The following is a 25,376-nucleotide window of genomic DNA, read 5'->3' on the forward strand; positions in this document are numbered from 1 at the left end:
CCACTCTGAACATGAGTATAATCGGAATGTCCAAGGACTCTGAGCCTGGGAATTCTGATCAGGCCAAGATACCATGAGCGGGTACAAGGACACATGGTACATTGTGTCCTTCTGTAGCCAATATGATTGATGTCACTGTTGGCACGAAGCCTTCTTTGTCTAAATAGTATAAAAGTAAGTTACTGCCCTAGCTGGTTTGGCTCAGTGGATAGAGCGTCAGCCTGCGGACTGAAGGGTCCCAGGTTCGATTCTGGTCTAGGGCACATGCCTAGGTTGAGGGCTTGATCTCCAGTAGGGGGCATGCAGGAAGCAGCCGGTCAATGATTCTCTCTCATCATTGATGTTTCTGTCTATCTCTCTCTCTCTCTGAAATCAATAAAGATATATTTTTAAAAAATAAATAAATAAATAAAAGTAGGTTACTGACCAGCTAGTTGGCTAGAATAGGCTAGAGTCAGCTGAGGATGGAGTGAGAAGTCTGCTAAAGAGAGCAGCTGGGCAGGAGAGACAGGAGAAGCTGCTGAGTCAGAGATCTTAGGTACACTTGAGACGGTAAGTCTAGGAGGCAGCGTGTGGCTGTGCAGATAATAGCTATGGTACAGAGACTAATGCTACTTTATGGAAAAGATATGCATTTACCAGCCGGTGTCTGGCTGCCTGCCTGTACGGACTTTGCTGTGAGAACTGTTCTTGTATGATGGTTATATGGCCACTAGCTTGAGCAATAAAGACTCATTCTTATATACCCACAACCTCTCATGGCTTCTCCGTCTAAGACGCAGCATCCTAGGAGGTCCAGCCCCAGGCAGAGGGGCTCAGACCCAACACCTGTTACTAGTGAGCAGAGGATAAAGGAGGAACTTAGGGACTAAGTTCCCAACAGTTATTACAGTCAGCAGGGTTCAAGCAGGAACCAGCCCTGACATAATCAAATTAAAAAAATTTAAAAAATACATAAACTCACAGCACTCAGAACAACTCAGAGCACCAGAGCTCATGCAGGGCTCCTGCTACGTGCTCTGACCGCATATAAACCAATCCAAAGGATATTGCTAAGGCAGAATTCTTTGAAAAGACCAATTAGGAGCTAGCAACACTACCCACCCCCTAAATTAAAAGCTGCACATTTCCTCTTGTTCTCTCTCTTCTCCCTGGTACGCAATGGGTTCCTGATGTTCGTTCCTGTGGCAGGAGAGCACATCCCTGCATCCACTTGGTTTATGGCCATGTGGGCCTCCACACATGGACTATTAGACTTTAATTCGCTTGGATACTAAATTACTCCCATCGTAACTTGGAAAGGAAGTTTGGGACACTGGGCTGTTCTTGGAACCCCAGCTATACCTTTTCCAGCTTCTCCTAATAAATGTTGGTTCCATTAATCGTTTTTGTTCATGATTTTATTATTCAACTTTGAGATACATGATCCCAGGAAGACCTTCGGCTCCAGTTTGGGTATTACAGTGATAATAATATGCTAAGCACTGTGAAATATACCAGGCCTGAGCCTTTTTTGACTCATCATTTAGAATACACAAGTTTAAGAGATTTTCACATGAGAGACTCCTCATGCAAGCACCAGTGTTCAGGCAAGGCCATCACAGACAAAACCCTTCCTCAACCCCACAAGGAATCATAAGGGCAATTGTAGGTCTTACCACTCTTTATAACCACTTCTTTATTTGAAGATGTTTGAGAGCTGAAACAAGAAAAATATGAAATTAAAAGATGCTGAACAAATATTTACATTTCAGATTTTATGTTGTTTTAAGGAGGATATTTCATTTATTAATTTTCAGAGTAAAAGAGCAAAACCATCCACTTTATAACAATAAATTTATGGTTTAAAAAGTAATATATGTTCTTCAAAGAAATAAAACATAATAAAATATTTTCCAGTGAAATTTTATGCTACATGTATGAACATATTAAACTGAAAATATTAAACCCTTTTTATTAAAAAGACTCAATTGCCAAGAAAGATATTTCTGAAAATTATGAGAAAAATTATAAAATATATCCTCTCAGTGTTTCACTCTAAACACATACACACCACAATCAAATTTCCTTTTTATGAAATTTAAAACCAGATTTTTAAAAACATTTTGTTTTGGAAAATGCATTTTTTCACTTAAAAATATATCACAAATATTTTCAATGTTATTACATATTTTTTCACATAATTTTGAATTCCAATTGTGTCAATCTCCAATTGTGTCATGAACATCATACTTGTTTACATTTTATTGTATATTTTAAGTTTTTCATTAAGTTGTATCTGTAGTGTATGAGAATGTAAATCAAACTCTATATTTAGAGGTTCCTGTTTGATACCTATATGTATGCTATCATATAAACTCATAATATGTTTACAATTAGAGAAATACATATATTATATATCATGATTTATATGAAAAACATAATTTTAGCTTGAGTTATTAAATCTATATCATAGAAAAGTGCTTTAGAATTAATTATATGGAACCAATTACAAATTAAGTGCACTTTGCAACTCAATCTATATTATCTAATAAGAATTTATGAAGATGACAAATTGGTAACCATGATGTCACTATTAATAAATTCATGCATGCATGAAATTATTGTTTCACTTTACCAATTTTACTGAAGCATACTTTAAGTATAGTAAAATGCATCCATTCAATGTGTACAATTCGATGCATTTGGGCATATGCATTTACCCATTACACCTGCCACAATAAAGAGACATCCCAAGTTTCCCCATGCACTTTAGCGATGGAGAGATGTTCCTTTCACCTTCAGCCACAGGCAACTATAGACTTGCTTTCTGTAACTTTAGATTAGTTTGCATTTTCTAGTAACCTATCTAATAAAAGGGTAATATGCAAATTGACTCCAACACACAAGATGGCCGCCCCCATGTAGACACAAGATGGCCACCACAAGATGGCCTGCAGGGGAGGGCAGTTAGGGGTGACCGGGCCGGCAGAGGAGGGCAGTTGGGGGTGCCCAGGCCTGCAGGGTAGGGCGGTTGGGGGCAATCAGGCCTGCAGGGAGAGAAGTTGAGGGGGACCAGGCTTACAGGAGAGGGCAGTTGGGAGGGGCAAGGCCTTCAGGGGAAGGCAGTTGGAGGGACCAGGACTGTGGAGGAGGGCAGTTAGGGGGGACCAAGCCAGCAGGGGAGGGTAGTTGGGGGCAACCAGGCCTGCAAGGGAGGACAGTTAGGGGGGACCAGGCCGGCAGGGGAGGGCAGTTAGGAGCAATTGGGCTGGAAGGGGAGTGGTTAGGGGGTGATCAGGCTGGCAGGCAGAAGCAGTTAGAGGCAATCAGGCAGGCAGGCAGGCAAGCGGTTGAAAGCCAGCAGTCCTGGATTGTGAGCCCTCTCAACTGCGCACCAGGATAAGGCCTACACAGGCAGTTGGGCATCCCTCAAGGGGTCCCAGATTGGAGACGGTGCAGGCTGGGCTGAGGGACACCCCCCGTGCACGAATTTTGTGCACCGGGCCTCTAGTTATAAATAGAATCATATAACATATTTTAGAGCTTAGCTTCTTTCAGTCTTAACATAATGATTGAAATTCATTAATGCTGTTACATGCATCAATATTCCATCCCATTTTATTACTAATAAATATTTCATTGTATTGATATACCACATTTTTTATACAAATGGTGAACATTTATGATGTTTCTAGTTTGGGGCTACTACAAAAAAAGATGTAAGAACTGCTGTGTACAGGGTTTTATGTGGAATATATTTTTGTTTCTTTTGAATAAATATCCAGAAGTAGATGGCTATTATGTAATAGAAGTTTAAAAACAAAACAAACGAACAAAAAAACAACAATAAAAAACCTTCCAATCAATTTCAGTGAATGAGCTGTTCTGTGGCTCCACATTCTTGCAACATTTGGTAGTCAGTCTGTTTAATTTTAGCCATTCTATATTGTTCACTGACAAGCCAGTTACTATACTATAACTGTTGTACAAAGAAAAACATATAGTATAGTAACTGGCTTGTTAGTGAATAATCCTATCTAATAAAAGAGTAATATGCAAATTGACCATCACTCCAACACACAGGATGGCTGCCCCTATGTGGTCAAAGATCCTGCCCCCATGTAGACACAAGATGGCCGCCACAAGATGGCCAGCAGGGGAGGGCAGTTGGGAGGGACCAGGCCTGCAAGGGAGGGCATTTGTGGGTGATCAGGCCAGCAGGGAAGGGCAGTTGGGAGGGACCAGGCCTACAAGAGAGGGCAGTTGGGGGTGATCAAGCCTGCAGGGGAGGGCAGTTAGGGGTGACCAGGCCGGCAGAGGAGGGAAGTTGGGGGTGACCGGGCCTGCAGGGAAGGTCAGTTGGGGGGGACCCAAACCAGGGGAGAGCAGTTGGGGGCAATCAGGCTGGCAGGGGAGCAGTTAGGCATCAATTGGGCTGTCAGGGGAGTGGTTAGGGGGTGATCAGGCTGGCAGGCAGAAGTGGTTAGGGGAAATCAGGAAGGCAGACAGGCGAGCAGTTGGGAGCCAGCAGTCCTGGATTGTGAGAGGGATGTTTGACTGCCCATAAACGGACAGTCGGACATTCCTTGAGGGGTCCCATATTGGAGAGGGTGCAGGCTGGGCTGAGGGACACACCCGCCCGTGCACGAATTTCATGCACCGGGCCTCTAGTATATGCATAGTCATACTGAGGCAAGCATAGATTTAATAGTAATGCAACTATATTAAAGGGTGAGGGGGATGAAGGGGAAAAAGCTGAGGGTAGTGTTAGAGACAGAAACTTTGTCAATTATAACTGGAAGTTGTTAGTCACTGTCTAAAATGTAGAAATTGATAAACCATCTATGCATATTATTTAACCACTGTGGCAGTGTGGAATTGTATGATTGTTCCCAACTTCCTGCAAACAATCCAGAGATGTAGCCCTGCCCTTGGCCATGTACCATTCAGCACCTCCTGTAGGTGAAGAATATTTCCTTCCCCCATCATCTGACTAGCTACATGTCTTCGTTGGGCCAGTGGGATATGAGTAGAAGCAATAATGTGCCAGTTCTGCAGAAACGTTAAAGGAGTCGCATATGTCTGCCACCTCTTGCCCTTTTCCCTCTGCCATGATAATGGCATGCCCAAATAGGGCTGCTCTTTCAATCTGGGTCTTGGAAAGGGACACAGAGCTAAAGCAAGGCCATGGCAGCTCACCTACAGCTGGCAACATGAAACATCTGCATGTGCAAGAAATAAATGTTTGAGATCATAGATTCTGGAATGTTAAAGTTGTTTGTTAATAGAGAAAAACTGACTAAACAGAAGACAATTTTTTTTCTATGATTTATGTGTCTTGACATCATCTGATTTTTTAAAAATTCACTTTTATTGTCGAAAGTATTAAAGATGTCCCCTTTGTTTTTTTCCCATTGACCCCCTCCACTCTACCCCTCCCTCCTAGGCCTTCACCACACTATTGTCTGTGTCTATGGGCTATGCATATATACATATAAGTTCCTGGTTAATCACTCCCCACCCACCCCTCCAAACCCTCATTTGATTTTTTAAAAACTATGTATATGCATTAATTTGATCAATTTTTCTAATTTATTCTTTTTAAAAAGATGCCTTTCTTTAAACTTTTATACATTAGCATTCTAATTTGTATAAAGTCTCTCATAAGTAGGATTAGCATGATCAGTCCTCTGAGCCCAATCACATCTAGGAGCACTAAGAAATTTAATTTCCTAAACAGCAAAAGTGAGGCTCCATCAAACTAATCATTTAACTACATTAGCGATATACTCTAGCCAAAGATCTCCATCTACCTAAACTCCAAACTCTGCAGTGAAAGTTAAAAAGTAACTGAACATTTGAAAGAAACACTAATTGAGTCCCACAGGGATCTGGCCTAAACCGGCAGTTGGACATCCCCTGAGGGGTCCCAGATTGGAGAGGGTGCAGGCTGGGCTGAGGGACACCCCCCTCCATGCACGAATTTCGTGCACTGGGCCACTAGTATACATAATACAAACTTAATAATATACCCTTCCTGGAGACTTAAGAACCTTAAATGGACCCATAGAGTTGAAAAATATTTTTAATTTCAGATCCATAATTTGACAGAACATTCACAAAACAACTGTTGTTTCTTTCATCTATATATATAAAAGCCTAAGCAACTGAACGACCAAATGACCGGTCGCTATGACGTGCACTGACCACCAGGGGGCAGATGCTCAACATAGGAGCTGCCTCCTGGTAGTCAGTGGACTCCCACAGCCAACCTCCCGTGGCTGGCCAACCTCCTGCAGTCCCGCCCCCAGCCAGCCACCCTGATAGGCCCCGATCACTGGGCAAGCCGAGGGACCCCATATGTACACAAATTTGTGCACTGGGCCTCAGTAATGAAATAATATGCCATATTATTACACTCAAATAATCACTGACTTATGAGATTTCTAGGGTCCCTTCTGAAGCTAAGATTATTTAAACCCATTAACCCTGTTTCAAAAAAAGAAATGGGATTTTTATAGTTCTTGGTGTACATTTTACCAGTGTAATAATATACAAGTCAGTCATTTCTGTATAAGTCAGGTGAGGAAACATTGCTAACTATAACCACCTAAGGAGTATAAGTCACTTATTAGAAGGTGAACCTAAAGGAAGTACTAATTGATTTGAAAACAATGAGGTGAAACAAATAAAAAAAAAATGTGCTTAAGGTTTTTATCAGCTGGTGACTTAAGAATTCTTTAACACGGTTTTGGCAGATCATCCTGCTTGCTGCTATCCTTTGTATCCATACTAAATTTATTTGTTAAAATGAGTAATTCAGGTTCTGAATATTATTCCTTATAGAACAATCTCTACATGTCCTCTTAAATGGTATGGAAAGAAGCAAAAAAGAAATAAAACAAATAGAAATTTTGCTTGTTCATTTTAACTACTATGTACTCCACACAATTACTATCTCCTACCAGTTAAAATTATTTAACACCTTTTTTTGAGGGACAGGTTATATACATTTCTGAGGTTTTAAATATTTTCCTTACTCTCTTCTCACATAATACTGGCAGGAGAAATGTGAAATTAACATTTACTTGTAAGTATAAGAGAAATCTGAACACTGATTTAAGTAATTTTTTCATAAATATATATCTTGGTACATAATACAATGTCTCCTGAGTATTTTGAACAAACAACTCTTCCCTTTTATAATAAAGATTATATCTTTATCTCTTATTTATAAATTCTAGTTCAATGATTTTAGTAGCTTCTGAATTATCTAATCTAGTATATCCATTTTGAATAACAAATGTAGCTGTATGACAATATAAAAATATATAAACCACCTAAGTTCACATTTACACTCAAGTTCACAGACGTTATTAAAAGACATGCAATTTCTCACCTTACATTCTTCCTGGCAAATATCTGTTCCAAAGTTAGTGAAAATCCCACACATACAAAAATAAGTGAAAAACTAAACAAGATTTTCCTTCCCATCAAGAAATGAATCCGTTTCTTCAAACCAAGCACAACTGTTAATGCATAAATGCAAACAGAGCAGAGGCAGTACTTTTCATACTATGTGACTGACCACATATTTAACCAATAAAAAGGCAACGTTCCTAGGAAGTATTATGTATGGGGGAGGGTAAAAGGAGGAGCCTGGTACTAGTTAATTTGAAATCAGGATTTCAAAAAAACAGGGTGAAACCAGTGGGTCTATTTAGGTTAGTCATCTCAACAACAGATTATTAGGGAGCAGATTTTCTAGGGAAAATCTGTCAATTAAGATCTGTTTAGAAATTGGCATTGTTTTGATACTCTAACTCAATAAGAATCTCATACTGTTTTGCAGAAAGCTATTAAATTCTCTTCAAAAAATCCAAGAACTATACATTATTACAAGCATTTTTCAGGTAAATAAAAGTGAAAATCCTGAAATTTACCTGATTTTACTTGTGTCCTAGTTCACACTTTCGTCCTGCATTTCATGACTCCATTTGCTGAGAAACATGAAATGTAATAGTAAAGAACACTGGCTTTGGAGTCGGACAGCACTCCAGGGCATTCCCAGCTCCAGTCTTGACTAGTTATATGATACTGGGAAAGTTCCTTTTCCTCCTGAGCCTAGTGTTTTCATCTGCAGGTGGGGACAAAAGTAGTTAACTCAAAGAATCATTGTGAAGACTACAGAGGCCCTGAATAGCCATATCTATCTTGAAAAAAGAAGAACAAAGTTGAATGCATCACACTTCCTGATTTCAAAACTACATTACAAAGCTAGAATAATTAAAACAGTACACTACTGGCATAAAGACAGGTATTTAGACCAAAAGAACAGAACAGAAAGCCTAGAAATAAGGGGGCCAAGAACACACAATGGAGAAAAGACAGTCTCTTCAACAAATGATGCTAGAAAAACTGAATATTTACATGCAAAAGAATGATATTGGATCCTTATTCATACCTTACACAAAAATCAAATAAAAATAGATTAAATACTTAAAACTTAGAAGAAAGCATAGGGGGAAAGCTTCATGACATTGGCCTTGGCAATAATTTCATGATTGTGACACCAAAGTACAGGCACTAAAAGCAAAAAGAGACAACTGGGACTACATCAAACTAAAAAGCTTCTGCACAGCAAAGGAAACAATCAACAAAGTGAAAAGACAACCTACCAAATGGGAGAAAATATTTTCAAAAGGGTTATATGGGAAAATGTCTGGTAAAGGATTAATTCCAAAATATATAAGGAAAAAGTCAATAGCAAAAATAATAAATTAATAATTCAATTTAAAAAAAGGGCCTTAAAACTTAAATAGACATTTCTCCAAAGAAGACATACAAATAGCCAACATGTGCCCAAAAGGGGGAAATGAAATTAAAACCACAAAGGGATATTACCTCATACCTGTTAAGATGGCTATTATCAAAAGAACAAAAGACAAGTGTTGGCAAAGATGTGAAGAAACTGGAACTCTTGGACACCTTTGGTGGGACTACAAAATGGTGCAGTTCCTATGGAAAATAATACGGCAATTCTTCAAAAAATTAAAAATAGAACTACTATAGAATCCAGTAATTGCACTTATAATTATCCAAAAGAATTGAAATCAGAATCTCAAAGAGATATGAGCACTCCCACGTTTAATGCAGCACTATTCACAACAGCAAAGATCTAGAAATAACTGAAGTGTCTGTCGATGGATGGGGGATAAAGAATATGTGGCATAGACATACAATGGATATTATTCAGCCTTTTAAAAAAGGGGAAATTTTTTTAAATGGGGGAATTCTGTGACAGCACGGATGAACCTTCAGGGCACTATGCTAAGTGAAATAAGCCAGTCACAAACAGTCATAATTCCATTTATATGAGGTATCTAAAATAGTCAAATTCAGCCCTAACCGGTTTGGCTCAGTGAATAGAGCATTGGCCTGCAGATGGAAGGGTCCCAAGTTCGATTCTGGTCAAGGGCATGTACCTTGGTTGTGGGCACATCCCCAGTAGGGGGTGTGCGAGAGGCAGTTGATTGAAGGTTCTCTCTCATCCATGTTTCTAACTCTCTATCCCTCTCCCTTCCTCTCTGTAAAAATTCAATATATTTAAAAATAAAAGTAAAATAAAATAGTCAAATTCATAGAATCAAAGAGTGGAATGGTGTTTTCCAGGGGTTGGGGCAAAAGCTGATGGGAAGTTGTTAATAAACAGGCAGAAAGTTAAGCAAGATGAATAAATTATAGAGATCTGCAGTACAAGATGGTACCTATAGTTAATAGCGCTGTATTGTATACTTAAAACTTTGTTAAGAGAGTGGATCTTATGTTAGGTGTTCCTACTATAATCAAATAAAATTTTAATAAATAATAAATAAATAAATACCACACCCAGCTGGTGTGGCTCAGTGGCTGAGCATTGAGCATCGACCCATGAACCAGGATGTCACAGTTTGATTACCAGTCAGGGCACATGCCCAGGTTTTGGGCTCAATCCTCAGTAGGGGGCATGCAGGAGGCAGCCGATCGATGATTCTCTCTCATTATTAATGTTTCTATCTCTCTCTCCCTCTCCCTTGCTCTCTGAAATCAATAAAAATATATTTTAAAAAAATACCAGAGATGCATGCCTTTTTTGCTTCAATGACTAGTTAAATAAAGAATATCTATTATTATTCCTTCCTTGTCAGCCTACAATCCCACCAGCCTCTGCCCACCTAAAAATCATTAAAAACAACAATAACAGCTCTAAGAGTTGTTTTACATTAAAAATAAATTTTAAATGCCACAATAAAGAAAATCCTCCAAAATGCAAGTGTCAGCATTTTAGGCACTTAAGGACCTTGAAATCTTTAAAGGCCAAATACTGATAGCTGAAAGGTGCTATTTGTAAGTGACATTTCAGAGATGATGGGTTGTAGGAAAGCAATCCATCCTTACTACTGAATTTACACACACACACACACACACACACACACACACACACACACACCTTCTTCCAACATGGCTCTTGGAAGCCTTATAATAAATGAGGAGTTAAAGGATGGTAACTTGGGGACCTGGGAGAATGCAGAAATAAGGAAGTTAATAATAAAAATTATCAATGTGGTCTTTCCATGCCCTACATTATTCCTACTTCCCATCTTATTCCTTGTTTTTCTCAGTTCTTTTATTTCACCCAACTTCCACCTTTCATCTCTCCTTTGACCTTTCCATCCTTTTCCTCATTTTGTGAAATTTCAGGTAGCAAGACAAATCAGGAATTAAGTCTTAGGAAAGGTTGCCAGATAAAAAATACAGAACATCCAGTTAAGTATGAGTTTCAGATAAACAATAATAATAAATAATTTTCAAGTAATAAGTAACAAAAAATAATTTTAATAATAACTATATTCCATGAAATATTTGGGGTATGCTATACTAAATAATCATTTGTTATTAAATATTAAATTTAACTGGACATCTTGTATTTTTTGTTTGCTAAATCAAGAATCCTAGTCTTAGGGACTCAAGTTTTTTGTTTGTTTTTTGTTTTTTAAATATATTTTTATTGATTTCAGAGAGGGAGAGGGAAGACAGAAACATCAATGATGAGAGAGAATCATTGATTGCCTGCCTCCTACAAGCCCCCCACTGGGGATCCAGCCCACAACCTGGGCAAATATTTACCCCATCCTATCTAATAAAAGAGTAATATGCAAATTAACCATCACTCCGCTACACCCACAAGCCATGCCCACAGGCCAATCAGGAGCAAATATGCAAATAAACCCAACCAAGATGGCTACGGCCACAGAGAGCAGGAGGGAGGCTTGGGTTTCCCCGGCAATGGAGGAAGCCAAGCTTTCCGCCTGCCCTTGCCGGCCTAGGCCTCCACTCAAGGCTACAACGTTTCAATGAAAGAAGATACATAAACCCAAACAGAAATGGCGGCAGCCACGGAGCTGGAAAGAGCAGGAGGCTAGGGTTGCCCCGGGTGAAGGAGGAAGCCAAGCTTTCTCCACACCCTGGCTGGCCCAGGCCTCCGCTTAAGGCTACAAAGTTTCAATTATAGAAGATACATAACCCCAACAGAAATGGCTGCCACCACGGAGCAAGCAGAAGGCTTGGCTCCACTCCAGGCTACAAAGTTTCAGTTGTAAAAGATAAATAAACCCCAGATACCAGGGCCTCTGCTTGGGTTGCCAGGGGCCGTGGCCAGCCTGCAAACCACCACAGGCCCCTCGCCCAGGCCGCCCCACACCCTAAGGGAACCCCCACCCTGATCCGGGACACCCTTCAGGGCAAACCAGCTGGCCCCCACCCGTGCACCAGGCCTCTATCTTATCTAATAAAAGAGTAATATGCAGATTGACCATCACTCCAACACACAAGATGGCTGCCCCCATGTGGTCAAAGATCCTGCCCCCATGTGGACACCAGATGGCCACCACAAGATGGCCAGCAAGGGAGGGCAGTTGGGAGGGACCAGGCCTGCAAGGGAGGGCGGTTGAGGGCGATCAAGCCTGCAGGGGAGGGCAGTTAGGGGTGACCAAGCCAGCAGAGGAGGGAAGTTGGGGGTGACCAGGCCTGCAGGGAAAGGCAGTTGGGAGGGACCCAGGCCTGCAGGGGAGAGCAGTTGGGGGGGACCAGGCCTGCAGGGGAGGGCAGTTAGGGGTGGCCAGGCCTGCAGGGGAGGGCAGTTAGGGGAAAACAGGCTGGTAGGGGAGCAGTTAGGCATCAATCAGGCTGGCAGGGGAGTGGTTAGGGTGTGATCAGGCTGGCAGGCAGAAGCGGTTAGGGACAATCAAGAAGGCAGGCAGGTGAGCAGTTGGGAGCTAGCAGTCCTGGATTGTGAGAGGGATGTCTGACTGCCCATTATTAATAAAAGAGTAATATGCAGATTGACCATCACTCCAACACACAAGATGGCTGCCCCCATTGGTCAAAGACCCTTCCCCCATGTGGACACAAGATGGCCACCACAAGATGGCCAGTAAGGGAGGGCAGTTGGGAGGGACCAGGCCTGCAAGGGAGGGCAGTTGTGGGTAATCAGGGCAGTCGGACATCCCTCGATGGGTCCCAGATTGGAGAGGGTGCCGGCTGGGCTGAGGGTCACCCCCCCCCAACCCTGTGAACGAATTTCGTGCACCGGGCCTCTAGTGAGATCATAATTTCCTATGTGCCCTTGACCAGAATCAAACCCAGGACCCTTCAGTCCACAGGCCGACACTCTATCCACTGAACCAAACCAGCTAGAGCTTAGAGTCTCAAGTTTTAATGTGCATACAAATCACATGAGATTTTGTTAAAATGCAAATCTTATTCAGTAGGTCTGGGAGGCTAGGAGTGGGGCATTTATGAGCTTCTTTGTTTCTCTTCCAGATGGTGCTGATGCTGTTTACCTAAAGACTGACCTCTGAGTAGCAAGGACCTAGAAGAGCATTGTTCCACAGAAATATAAGGAGAGCTACATATGCAATTTAAATTTTTCTAGAAGCCACACTGAATGAAGTAAAAATAAACAGCTTAAATTAGTTGTAGTAATATACCAGGTGGGGCAAAAGTAGGCTTACAGTTGTTGTATGGAAACTATAAACCTACTTTTGCACATGAAACAGAGTTTACTCTTGTATTATGATTTATTAATTGTTGTGATATTTTCCATACACTGTAAACCTACTTTTGCCTCACCCTGTATTTTATTTACCCTAAAATACTATGTCAAACATAATTATTTTAAAAATTATTAACGAGATAGTTATCTTCCTTTTCTACCCTAAGTCTGAAATCTGGTGTATAATTTACATTTATACACATCTCAATTGGGATTAACCAAAATTTCAAGTGCTCAGTAACCATGTGTGGCTAGTGGCCACTCTATTGGTCAGGGCAAATACAGAACATCTCCTCCAGCTGCCAGAGCAGGAGTTCCTGGTCCCCCATGAGAGTAGCAGTTGTATTTAACCACATGGCTGCCCAAATCCCTGGTCAGGAGGAAGTGGGAGCGCAAGTACATGGTGATCCTGTACTGTGATGATAATGGTTCTGTGAACACTAAGAAACCTCAGTGTTAGTCCCTTAGTTCTTAACATTAATCTGCTTCGGTTATATTTTCATGCATAAGCATATACATAACATTTTTTATTTTAAATCAAGTACCATTTTAATATATTTCATGACTTGATGATGCTAAAATTTTAATATAGCTCTTTTTCTGTTGTTGAAGTCTTCTCCCACTTGGTTAAAAATATTTAAGGCAGAATATTTAGAAGCTACGAGGTTTCACACGTGTTTTAGAATAGAAGTCACAGTTAAGATGTGATTGTTTGAGAATAGCTCATCTTGTGACTTTGGAGGAAAAAAGCAATAACCAAAAATGCTAATATGATAGCTAGCAGGCTGTGAAGCACTAGGGTATCACCTGCCTGGCATGGTACCTGCCTGCTCAGATGCTGAGCAGTGGGTTTCATTTCAGGAGAGAAAAACCCTGAGTTTCCAAGGCTATAAGCAAACTGCTGTTTGCTACCAAGAAAGATATCATTTCTACCTTTCAACTGTTCACATACAAACATCCTAAAGATATTCCAGAACACGGAGCAGTTAGTGACTTGCTCATAAGATATGCAGAAAATGCACACGCACATGTAAAATATCCCCTTGAGAAGGCTAAAAGGACTAATTACAATGTAACCCTGATATTCGGGGCTAGTGACCTGAATCCACGCCAGCAAGCTCAGTGTACATTCCTGATAACTTATAATTAAGTCCCTCTCTCCTTCCCAGATACTGGTCTTGCAGAACCTGTTACTGTGAACAGTGCACTGCCCCAGAGGGAGGGTTATTAACGCTAGCGACAGGCCAGACCATCAGATATGGCCTGGAGATCCCCCAACACCTGGGGGCCTTCTTGCAAGGCCTGTGAAAAGGACCGGAAGCATAATCCATGTTTGTGGGATCACAGGGAGGGAGATATAAAGGAAAGCCCCATGCGTGTTCCTTCACTCGGATTTGGAAGGCTGTTCCCTGAGTCCGCTGGCGTATTAAACAGTGTCCCTCCTTTTTTTCTCAGAGCGTCCTTGGTTTTCTTTGGTCTTCTGCAACAGCTGGTTCCCTGATACCAGGAAACCAATCGCACTTGGCTTTTTTGGCCTCCAGTGAGGGGACAGGGCTTGGGGCCCGGGGGCGTGGGATAGGCCTCCGGAAGGTGCGCCCTGCTGATTTTAGCAGAATTGAATCGGGGACTCCTGGCGCTCCTGGACCTCAGCCTAGGACACGGCCGGCATCTGGAGAAAGTAGACGGACACTTCTGGACCTGTCGACAGAATCGGTAATGTAGGGGGCCCCAGTCAGTCAGGCCCACTCCAGTGAGTGGAAGGGGGAGCTTGACCACCTCCCCAGAAGTCATAGGACTTCATCAGGTAAATTGGTCAGGAATTGGGTGGACTGTTTTTTTAAACTCTGAGTGACTGTCCGGTGAAAGTGTGTGAGTGTGGAGAGAGAGGGCCTGCCCTCTCTTATCCTTTGTGTGGCTCCACGACCTTGGTTACGGAGTCCGAGTGGGCCCCAACCTGCGGTTCCTCAATTCATCATATGGCATAACGGTGACTCACCGCCACGTGGAGGTGACCAGGCCCGGGGTTTATACGGGTGCACCTTAGCTAAGACAAATCTAAGCTCCCAAGGGATGCGGCCAGGCGGGCATCTGAGTGAGGATCTGTGAAAACAGGTTCACCCCCTCCCTTGTCTGTCTCTCGCCACCGATCATCATGGGTTCGGGACAAAGTAAACCCACTGTTCTCAATTGCATGTTGTAAAGTTTTGAAAAGGGTTTCAATGGAGACTATGGTATTAAAATGAACCCCAAAACACTGAGGAAATTCTGTGAATTAGAATGGCCAGCCTTCAGGGTCGGCTGGCCTTCGGAAGGCTCCTTAGATAAAGGACTGGTAAGGGCAGTCTGGAATGTAGTCACGAAAGATCCTGGACACTCAGATCAGTTTCCCTACATAGACAGATGGTTAGAAATTGCTCAAACCTTGCCGCCTTGGGTCTGGTTCTGCGTGTGTAACAAGGGACAGAGTAAAGTTTTAATAGCAGGAGTGAAGAGGCAGGCAGGGCAGGTGCAGGCTAAGGAAAAGCAGGCAGAAGAGGAGAAAGGAGAAGAGAAGTCACCCATCAAATGGGGTCCCAAACAGGAGAAAGCCTTCAACACCATAAAGGCAAAGCTCACTGAGGCCCCAGCACTAGGGCTCCAGATGTGACACGAGACTTTAATCTTTTTGTTCACGAGAACAGCGGGGTAGGGTAGCCCTAGGAGTTCTAACCCAGGAGTTTGGACCCTGGCAAAGACCAGTAGCCTATCTCTCCAAGCAGATTGACCCAGTAGCCTCCAGGTGGCCCCCATGTCTCAGGGCCCTTGCAGCCACTGCATTGTTAGTCAAGGAAGTGGATAAGCTTACCTTAGGACAAAACTTAAATGTAAAAGTACCTCATGCTGTTGTCACCCTGATGGAAGCAAGGGGGCAGCACTGGCTGACTCATGCTCGAATGACTCAATATTAAGGCCTATTAAGTGAGAACCCGCAGGTAAGATTAGAAGCAGTAAGAAATCTTAATCCTGCTACCTTTCTACCTGTTGCTGGGTTGGGGGGGGGGGGGGGGGGCGGGCCCTGAGCATGATTGCCTGGAAGTCCTAGAGGAGGTTTATTCCAGCCGGCCAGATCTAACGGATAGACCCCTGCCAAACCCGGACTTGGTATTGTTCACAGATGGCAGCAGCTTCTTAGATGAAGGAAAAAGACAAACCAGATATGCAGTGGTATCAAACTTTGAGACAATTGAAGCACAGGCCCTGCCTGATGGATGGTCAGCCAGAGGGCAGAACTTTGGGCCCTTGCTAGAGCCTTAGAACTCAGAAAAAATAAGCATGCCAACATCTACACTGATTCGCGCTATGCCTTTGCTACCCTGCATATCCATGGGACCATATATAAGGAAAGGGGGCTCTTGACGGCCGGAGGAAAAGGAATCAAAAATCAGAATGAGATTTTAAAGTTACTAGAAGCAGTCTGGGAGCCCAAGGAAATAGCCATCATCCATTGCAAAGGTCACCAGAAAGGGAAAGACTCAGTGTCAGAAGGAAACCAATGTGCTGATGCCGCAGCCAAGCTGGCTGCTAAAGAACAAGTGGCACCGTCACAGATCATGTTGGCCCCCGAATTACCTGAACCTCCAAAATACACTACTCAGGAAGAGGAATGGGCCCAGCAAGAAGGGGGCAAGAGAACAAAGGAAGGCTGGTGGATACTCCCAGATCATAGGGTCTATGTCCCAGAACAGTTAGCCCATAAGGAGGTCCTCCAGCAGCATGAAATTACTCATGTAGGGAAGACTGCCCTAGAAGCTTTGTTAGGCAGATATTACCTAATTGCCCATCTTTCTCCTTGTGTGCCTCAGTCTCTCAGCGTTGCCTCCTCTGTGCTCAGAACAATGCCAAACAGGGTCCTGTGGGACCAATAGGAGTTCAGCACTGTGGGCAAGCTCCTTTTGAGGGCTTAGAAGTAGATTTTACAGAAATAGGGCCTACCAGAGGGAATAAATACCTGCTAGTTTTTGTTTGCACCTTTTCAGGCTGGGTCGAGGCATATCCCACTCGCACGGAAAACGCGAGAGAAGTCACTAAGGCATTGCTAAAGGATATAATTCCACAGTATGGAATGCCTCTGACCATAGGCTCCGATAATGGCCCAGCCTTTGTAGCAGAAATAGTACAACAGGTAGCTAAGGCTTTAGGAATTAAATGGAACCTACATACAGCCTACAGGCCTCAGAGTTCAGGGAAAGTACCGTGTTTCCCCGAAAATAAAACATCCTCCGAAAATAAGACCTACTTACAGGTTTCCTTGAGTGAAATATAAAGCATCCCCCGAAAATAAGACCCCCAGGCTCTGTCTCAGAATGAAAATTAATTTACCATAAACTGGTCGCTAGGGCCGCCCCGACTGGCGTCTAGCAACCAGTGACGTTACGCGGAGTCCTGACGTCACTGCTGTGTGGAGGCGGAGCTGAGGTCGGAGTGAGCTGAGGTCGGAGTGAGCGGTGAGCGCAGGGCGGGAGAGAGGAGGAGACTTTCGCAGATGCGTGTAGAAGAACAGGAGGATTACAGCGGACGGGACGCGGCGAAGGTGGTGAGTGCTGGTCTGTCTCTGGTGACACTACCTGATGCTCGCGGCCGCCTTCATGATGACTGAAGGTTCTCAGTCAGTGGCAGACCCTGCTCCAGCCCAGATCCAGGCCCCAGCAAGCCCAGTGACAGTCCCCAGGCAGGCCCCAGGGGGTAAATGTCTGATAAAGGGGTAAGGGGGATGTCTGGTGAAGGTGTTCAGTGGCTCAGGGGTGGGGGGAGGGGGAACACTTAAAATGACACAGGAGGATCAGAGGGGGCAATCAAAATGACACAGGAGGATCAGAGGGGACAATCAAAATGACACAGGAGGATCAAAAGGGGTTACTAAAATGGTAATCCCCCTCTGATTCTCCTGTGCCATTTTGATTCCCTCCTCTAATCCCCGCTGTGTCATTTTGAGTGATCCCCCACCCCCCACCTTGATACCCCAATTCCTTTTTTTTTTACCCCTAGAAATGAGCCCAAAAAGAAAAAGCTACTCCGTGGAGTACAAGAAGGGAATCGTGGAAGACTCTTGGGGCCAAAATCTTACTGCTTTCTGCAAAGAGAAGATGTTGAGTATCTGATTGGTCTGAAAATGGCGAGCAGAGTATGGTAACCTCATTGAACAAGTGGACAAGGGAAATGCTAAAAAGCGCAAGTGTGGATCAGGTTGGCAACCATTATTTTCCGAGCTGGAAGACCTGATCTGTGAATGGGTTGTTGACAGGAGAGCAAAGGCTTTGGTTGTGAATAGGGCTCAGATTCAAGAATTTGCCCTTGCAATGGCACCACAGTTTGACATAGCCCCCGAAGACTTCAAAGCATCACAACACTGGCTGGATAATTTCCTTCAGCGAAGTGAACTGTCTTTAAGATCTACTGGTACAACATTGTTTAGGTTGGAAGGTACTCAAGTTATTAAGCAAGCACTTGCATTCAAGTCCTTTATTGATGATGCTGACTTCTCTAAATACAATCTTTCCAACATGATTGCTATGGATGAAACTGCAGTGTTTATGGGGCAATCATCTCAAACAACAATTGAACAGCGGGGTGCCTCCTTAGTGTACATTCCCTCCACTGCTTACGAAAGTGCACGTGTTTCCTGTATTTTGGCAATTCGTCTGGATGGCACTAAAATCCCACCTTTAATCATTTCTAAGGGCAAGAAGGAAAAGATTGAACGTGTTTTGGGCGTTTTTATTCCTGAAACTGAAAAAGCCTGGGCCACACAAGCAGTTATAAGGAAGTGGGTCGATTTAATGCTGCCGCTTGTTATGCGAGGGAGCCAAAGAGGTCTGCTAGTCTGGGATGCAGCCAGCACTCACCGCGCTAAAGACATGAAGACATTTCTTCACGAAAGAAAAATAGATCAGATAATGATTCCCGCAGGAATGACGGCTTATCTCCAGACTCTTGATATTGCAATAAACAAGCCATTCAAAGACAATTTGCGCATGGAAATTAATGACTACATTGAAAATAGAATGGAGAGAAATCAGCGTGGAAACTTTGTGAAACCTAAACTGCAAGAAGTTGTGACTTGGGTGAAGAATTCATGGGAGAAAATCACTGATAGTTGCATTGCAAATGCACTGCGAGCAGGCTACCTTGACAAGAAGTACTCATTTAAAGACAGTGCTATTGCTAAACATGAGAGATTTGGTCCACTGATTCTGAAAGAAATGGAGTCACAAGAAATTCACCAGGAAATTCAGGAATTGGATTGTTATGATGATGTTCCAGAAGATGATGACATGATTGTCATTGAATAAATGAGTAAATTCTTGATACTGTAGGATTCACAGTTTGTCTGGTTTGTGTTGACAACTACCGTACTACCGTACCGTATACAGGTAATAAATTTCCTTTATTTTCATTTAACAATAAATGTGTACCATATTCTTCTTCATGGAAAAATAAGACATCCCCTGAAAATAAGACCTAGCGTGTCTTTGGGGGCAAAAATTAATATAAGACACTGTCTTATTTTCGGGGAAACACGGTAGAACGCATGAACCGGACTCTAAAGCAGACTATGGCTAAGTATGCCAAGAGACAACCTTACTCTGGACAGATATCTTGCCTCTTGTACTTCTGAGGGTACGCTGTGCCCCAAGGGCCAGGGTAGGTTTCTCTCCCTTTGAAATTCTATATGGTAGACCCTCTCCCTTAATTCGGCCAAAGGGAGATTTGGGGGAAATAGGGAACTTAGAAATCCAGAAACAACTACAAGGACTTGGAAAAACTGTCTTTGAGGTACACAGATGGGTTACTGACAGACTACCCATCTCTCTAGGAACAGCCGTACATCCTTAATAAACCTGGAGACCAGATTTGGGTAAAGGACTGGAAAAGGGACCCTATCCAGTCATATTAACCACCCCCACAGCTCTCAGGGTTGCAGGCAGCCCACCAGCCGAGTGATGCCCAGCCTGAGTGGAAGGTGACCTCTGACCAGAAACACCCCCTGAGGATCACTCTCAAGAAGACAGCAGATCTGGCCGATCAACCTGCACCAAGGAATTCAGAAACGCCCTGCTGAATTCTCCCTAACACTAATCTCTCTTTCTTACCTCCTCCTAAAGAGTGCCGCCGGAACCCGAGACTAGCACCAGGAGGAGAACTCATCTGTTCTTACTGGAACACAGAAGCACCATAAAATTACTGCTTCCCACACAGCAAGGAAACAAAGGCCTCATCATGGATTGCTGGACTGCACCTTGTCATGCTATCCTTGGCTACCTCTGCCTTGCAGTAATAGCCATCATACTGCTCTTTGTCCTAGCGGTTCACTGTTGTGGACCCCCACTGAACAGAAATAGAGGGAATAACATGCTCCCACTAATAATATTAGCTAGCACATACTTGCCTCCCATAGGGACCACTGCCACATGTCCTTGCTTAGAAACTCACTACCCAAATTTGCTAGACCGGGTAGCCTATGGGAAAGCTCTATCAAGCCAGATTTTTGTTAGCTATACTTATCAGCCTGCGGCATGTTATGACTCCACTACCAAATGCACGTGGGGGGGGAGGGAATTGTATTGGATGGAAAAAATGACAGGACCTGTCATGGTCAATGTGCAGCTAATTAATGTGCTCCTATTTGTTTCAGCAGTACCCAGGGCCAACATCCAACAGGTTGCCTCCCAGACAACTATGCAACTCTACCCTCAAGGCTGAAAACACCACCTGGTGCTCCCCTGCAGGAACATTCTACGTGTGTGGAACCACTGCTTGCCTCTGCCTGCCTGCAAACTGGACGGGAATGCCTTTAAACTTCAGAATTCCCTACAAACTCCCCACGGGATGCTAACCCCTTGTCATCGCCCCTTTCCAGCTGGAAGCAGTTAAGAGTAGTCATTGTCCATGTTCACCATAACATCCCGTAGTTGTTGTACCACAAGGCTAAGAGAAGCTTGTGGGACGATGGGGAGGGGGGGGGGGGGCATGGGGAATGAGAAGGCTAAAAGGACTAATTACAATGTAACCCTGATATTCGGGGCTAGTGACCTGAATCCACGCCAGCAAGCTCAGTGTACATTCCTGATAACCTATAATTAAGTCCCTCTCTCCTTCCCAGATACTGGTCTTGCAGAACCTGTTACTGTGAACAGTGCCCTGCCCCAGAGGGAGGGTTATTAACACTAGCGACAGGCCAGACCATCAGATATGGCCTGGAGATCCCCCAACACCTGGGGGCCTTCTTGCAAGGCCCTCGAAAAGGACCAGAAGCATAATCCATGTTTGTGGGACAAAGATCACAGGGAGGGAGATATAAAGGAAAGCCCCATGCATGTTCCTTCACTCAGATTTGGAAGGCTGTTCCCTGATTCCGCTGGCGTATTAAACAGTGTCCCTCCTTTTTTCAGAAGCGTCCTTGGTTTTCTTTGGTCTTCTGTAACACCTTCAGCAATCTCCATAAGATACCAGGAAGTTATATATGCATGCTGCCTTCTTTCGGACCGAAAATACCTTGGGTTTGCTTCCTTTTCTGATTTACCATATATTGCTAAATGAAATGTTACCTGGAAATTTGAATATAAAAATCTATCTTCCCATAATCATATTAAATTATGTTCTCATGGGGGAAATATTTGCCTTAAGGAGCATTTAGCATTTGCCAGACTGCCGAGAACCAATTCCAGCATGTAATAATTACAAGAGTTTCACCAAAAGGTTGGTGAAGCTTGGGGAGCTCAACAGGGTTGAGTCAAATGTAATTTACCTGTTGGAAACGGCTAAGGCACTTCCCCCAAACCTGAATAGGATTGTTAACTTCCAGACAGCTCAGGGAATTTTATTACCTCCTGTTGGCCAAACACCTGAACGGCTGTAGGCTATTCCCCAATCTGACAATATCCTTTGATACCTTACCCTTTGAAGTGTATATTTCCACCTTGCCTTGGGACAAATTGTGATAGAATAAAAGCACGGGTCCTTGGTCAAGGGAAGAGTCTTCAGTTCCTTTTAGCTGAAGCTCCTCTGACCCCCAATGCCTTTCAAAACTATCTTTCGTCTTTGGACTCCTTCTTAATCATCGACACGCAGCCCCTTTCTCCAGAATGCTGAACCCTTTGTAAGGCTGGGATAAGAACCCTGGCATTATGGTGGCCCAAACAAGGGACACCAACACCAGACCACCGGTCTCTATTCATCCAATTGCTCTCAGACTGAAAAATCATATTAGTCAATTGTTCAAATGAATTATAAAGATCTTTGCACACTGATTCAAAATCCAAATCCATCCCCCTCCTACAAAACCCTGCACGACATGGCCCTCACTGGTCTCTCTCGCCTCATTTTATGCCATCCCTTCTTCCCGCCATGCTCCAGCACTGGCTGGCACTCAGCTTTTCAACACCCTCCACATGCCAAGCTTTTTTGCACATCAGTGGCTCTGCTCTAACTCTCCCTGCATTTTCTTCACTCTCACCATAATATGTATCACTACTTGTACTGAGACATTTATTTTCCCATTGCTTATTTACAGTGCATTTTCTCACCAGAAGGCCTGGCTTCTTGAGGGCAAGGATTGTGTTTAAGTAACTGAAATAAACCTAGAGGCTAAGCTGGTGCTCAATAAAAGGTACCAAATAATGTCACATAATTAATTACCACTTCCTGCCTCATGGTTATGACTCCCAGGGCCTAAATATTTAGGCAACTGTAACTAAAAAATCAACTAACTCAAGTATTCCATCAAACTGAAGAGTCGGGGTTTGATTCTGGTCAAGGGCACATGCCTGGCTATGGGCTCGATCCCCAGTACGGGGTGTGCAGGAGGCAGCCGATCAATGATCCTCTCTCATCATCGATGTTTCTATCTCTCTCTCCCTCTCCCTTTCTGTCTGAAATCAATAAAAATATATTTTTTAAAAATTCAGTAGTTTGAAAATGCAAACGGACAAAACCCAAGTTACATCAGTTCATTAGCAAACTACCACAGTATATGTGTACTTCTTGTTCCTTGTTGGGGGGTATGACTCTGTGATGGTTAATTTTATGTATTAAGTTGACTGGGCCAGGAGTTGCCCATATAGTTGGTTAAACATTATCTGGGAGTGTTTCTGGATGTTTCTCAATGAGATTAATATTTGCATTAGTAGATTAAGTGAAACAGACTGCACTCCCCGATGTGAGAGGGACTCATCCAATCCACTGGAAGCCTGAATAGGACAAAAAGATGGAGTAAGGGAGACTTTACTCTCTTTACCTGTCCTGGAGCAGGGACATCAGTCTTCTCCTGCCTTCAAACTCAAACTAGGACTGGAACCACACCCTCAGCTCTCCTGAGTCTCAGCTAGCTGACTGCAGATCTTAGCACTTCTCAGCCTCTATAATTGCATGAGCCAATTCCTATAATGAATGAACAAATGGATAGATGGATGGGTAGATGAATGGATGGATGAATGGATATATAAATAAATATGTATCTCTTTTTCTTTCTTTTTCTCTGGAGAATTCAGCCTAACGCAGACTCTTTTTTTCTTCTTCTTCTTTTTTTTTTTGTGGTGCAGACTCTATATCAGCCATGGGCAAACTACGGCCCGCGGGCCGGATCTGGCTGTTCTATCCGGTTCTCTTGCTCTCCCCTCCGCTCCTTTACTTTGAATTTATATTAGTTCATACAAACACTCCATCCATGCTTTTATTCTGGCCCTCCGGTCCAGTTTAAGAACCCATTGTGGCCCTCGAGTCAAAAAGTTTGCCCACCCCTGCTCTATATCAAGTTCACAGCCTAACTGCTGCCATGATTTCTACCAATTTTCATCAAATCAACTTCTGAGTTGATTAGAACCAAGTTAGTAAATGAAATACTTATAAGTGCTTTTGATTTAAATATTAATGTTTCTTACTTTAGATTCCCTTTTGACTTCTTTGAACATGGATAATGTATCAAATTAGTGGCACATATTTACATTCTTGGCTCTCAAGCTAAACTGAGATAGGAAGCCTATTCTTTCATAAATTTGTCCATTAGACAAACATTCATTGTCATGTGCTAAATGTCAGGAATACAAGGCAAAAATGACCCAGTCCCAGCCCCCAAGAAGCTCCTAGCCCAGTGATGTGTAGAAATGTGAACACATAATTGCTGGTTGAACACCTTTAGGATGTTGCACCTAGCAAACCAGTGACCTTCACTTCATGAGGTCAGTGTGCATCCCTTGGTACTGGGATCCATGAGCTACTTATAGTGCCCTTCCAATAATTAGGCTTTTGTTCTTAACACAGCCTGAAGTAAGATCTTTCACTTGCAGTACAAAAGGACCTTTATTGAAAGGGATTTCTAGTTAACAAATTTAGTGTAGTAATAGAGGCATGGACTGGAAGGGAGGTTTGTGGGACAGGGAGAACCTAACAGAACTGGGTCCTAGGGAGAAATAGGCCTCTACCACTCTCAAAAATGCTCTCACCAAGTACCTGCAGATTTCCCACCTCAACAGACAGGAATCAGAGTTAAAATTCAGTAAAACAAAATTTGTATTGAGAATATATGCTATCTGATGTTGCCCTATACTTTAAGCCATCATTTATAAGAAGAGCAGTATGAATTCTTTGGACAAAAATTAATTAGCACACTTAATTTCAAAGAGAGCAATGTGTCCAACTACTCAGTAAAAATCCAAGATGTTGTTTGCTAAACAATTAAATTTGGAAAATTTAACTTAAAACCTAACTAAGTTTTAAAATTGGCCCATGAACATATTATTCGTAGTATTAAAAATGATATCTATAAACTGGTTACAGATTCATTCATTTGGGTTATTTTCATAATTAGTAAGGACTGCTAGGAACAAGATAAAAAGATAATGGTTTAAACTTGTGGAAAAATTATTCCTGTTCAGAACACCTCATTTCTTTTCTTCCTCTTATTCTATTTTCTCACTCCTTTTTCTCTCTTGTAGTATAAAACACTCAAAAGTTTTCACTTACTTTTATAGTTTTTAAATTTATATATTATAATTTACATACTATTACATTTAAATAATCTACATATATATAAAAAGCCTAATATGCTAATTGTCCCTCTGACCGTTTGACTGTTTGACCAGTCACTATGATGTGTACTGACCACCAGGGGATAGATGCTCCGACAGGTAGGTTAGCTTGCTGGTGGAGTCCAGCCAATCAGGACTGGGTGAGTGGGACCAGACATGCCCTGGAGCCAACATCCCCCAGTCCCTCCCCTGCCGGCCAATCTCCCGCAGTCCCTCCCCGGCCTCTAAAATATTTCTTC

At 42.9% G+C, this 25,376-nt stretch overlaps 1 protein-coding gene across 1 annotated transcript in view; it reads right to left on the reverse strand.

Moving 5' to 3' along the window:
* The window catches only part of LOC308254760 (V-type proton ATPase subunit S1-like protein), a 53,991-nt gene that overhangs the window by 24,509 nt on the left and 4,106 nt on the right, over window positions 1-25,376 (reverse strand). The window contains exons 2-3 of the mRNA XM_080681152.1: window positions 23,349-23,491; window positions 1,659-1,699 (exon numbers count right to left, since the gene is read on the reverse strand). Coding sequence (XP_080537278.1) covers window positions 1,659-1,699; window positions 23,349-23,368 — 61 coding nt within the window. The 5' untranslated portion in view covers window positions 23,369-23,491. The remainder of the gene's footprint in view (window positions 1-1,658; window positions 1,700-23,348; window positions 23,492-25,376) is intronic.

The sequence above is a fragment of the Plecotus auritus genome (assembly GCF_963455305.1).
Source record: "Plecotus auritus genome assembly, chromosome: 7".
Classification (NCBI taxonomy): domain Eukaryota; kingdom Metazoa; phylum Chordata; class Mammalia; order Chiroptera; family Vespertilionidae; genus Plecotus; species Plecotus auritus.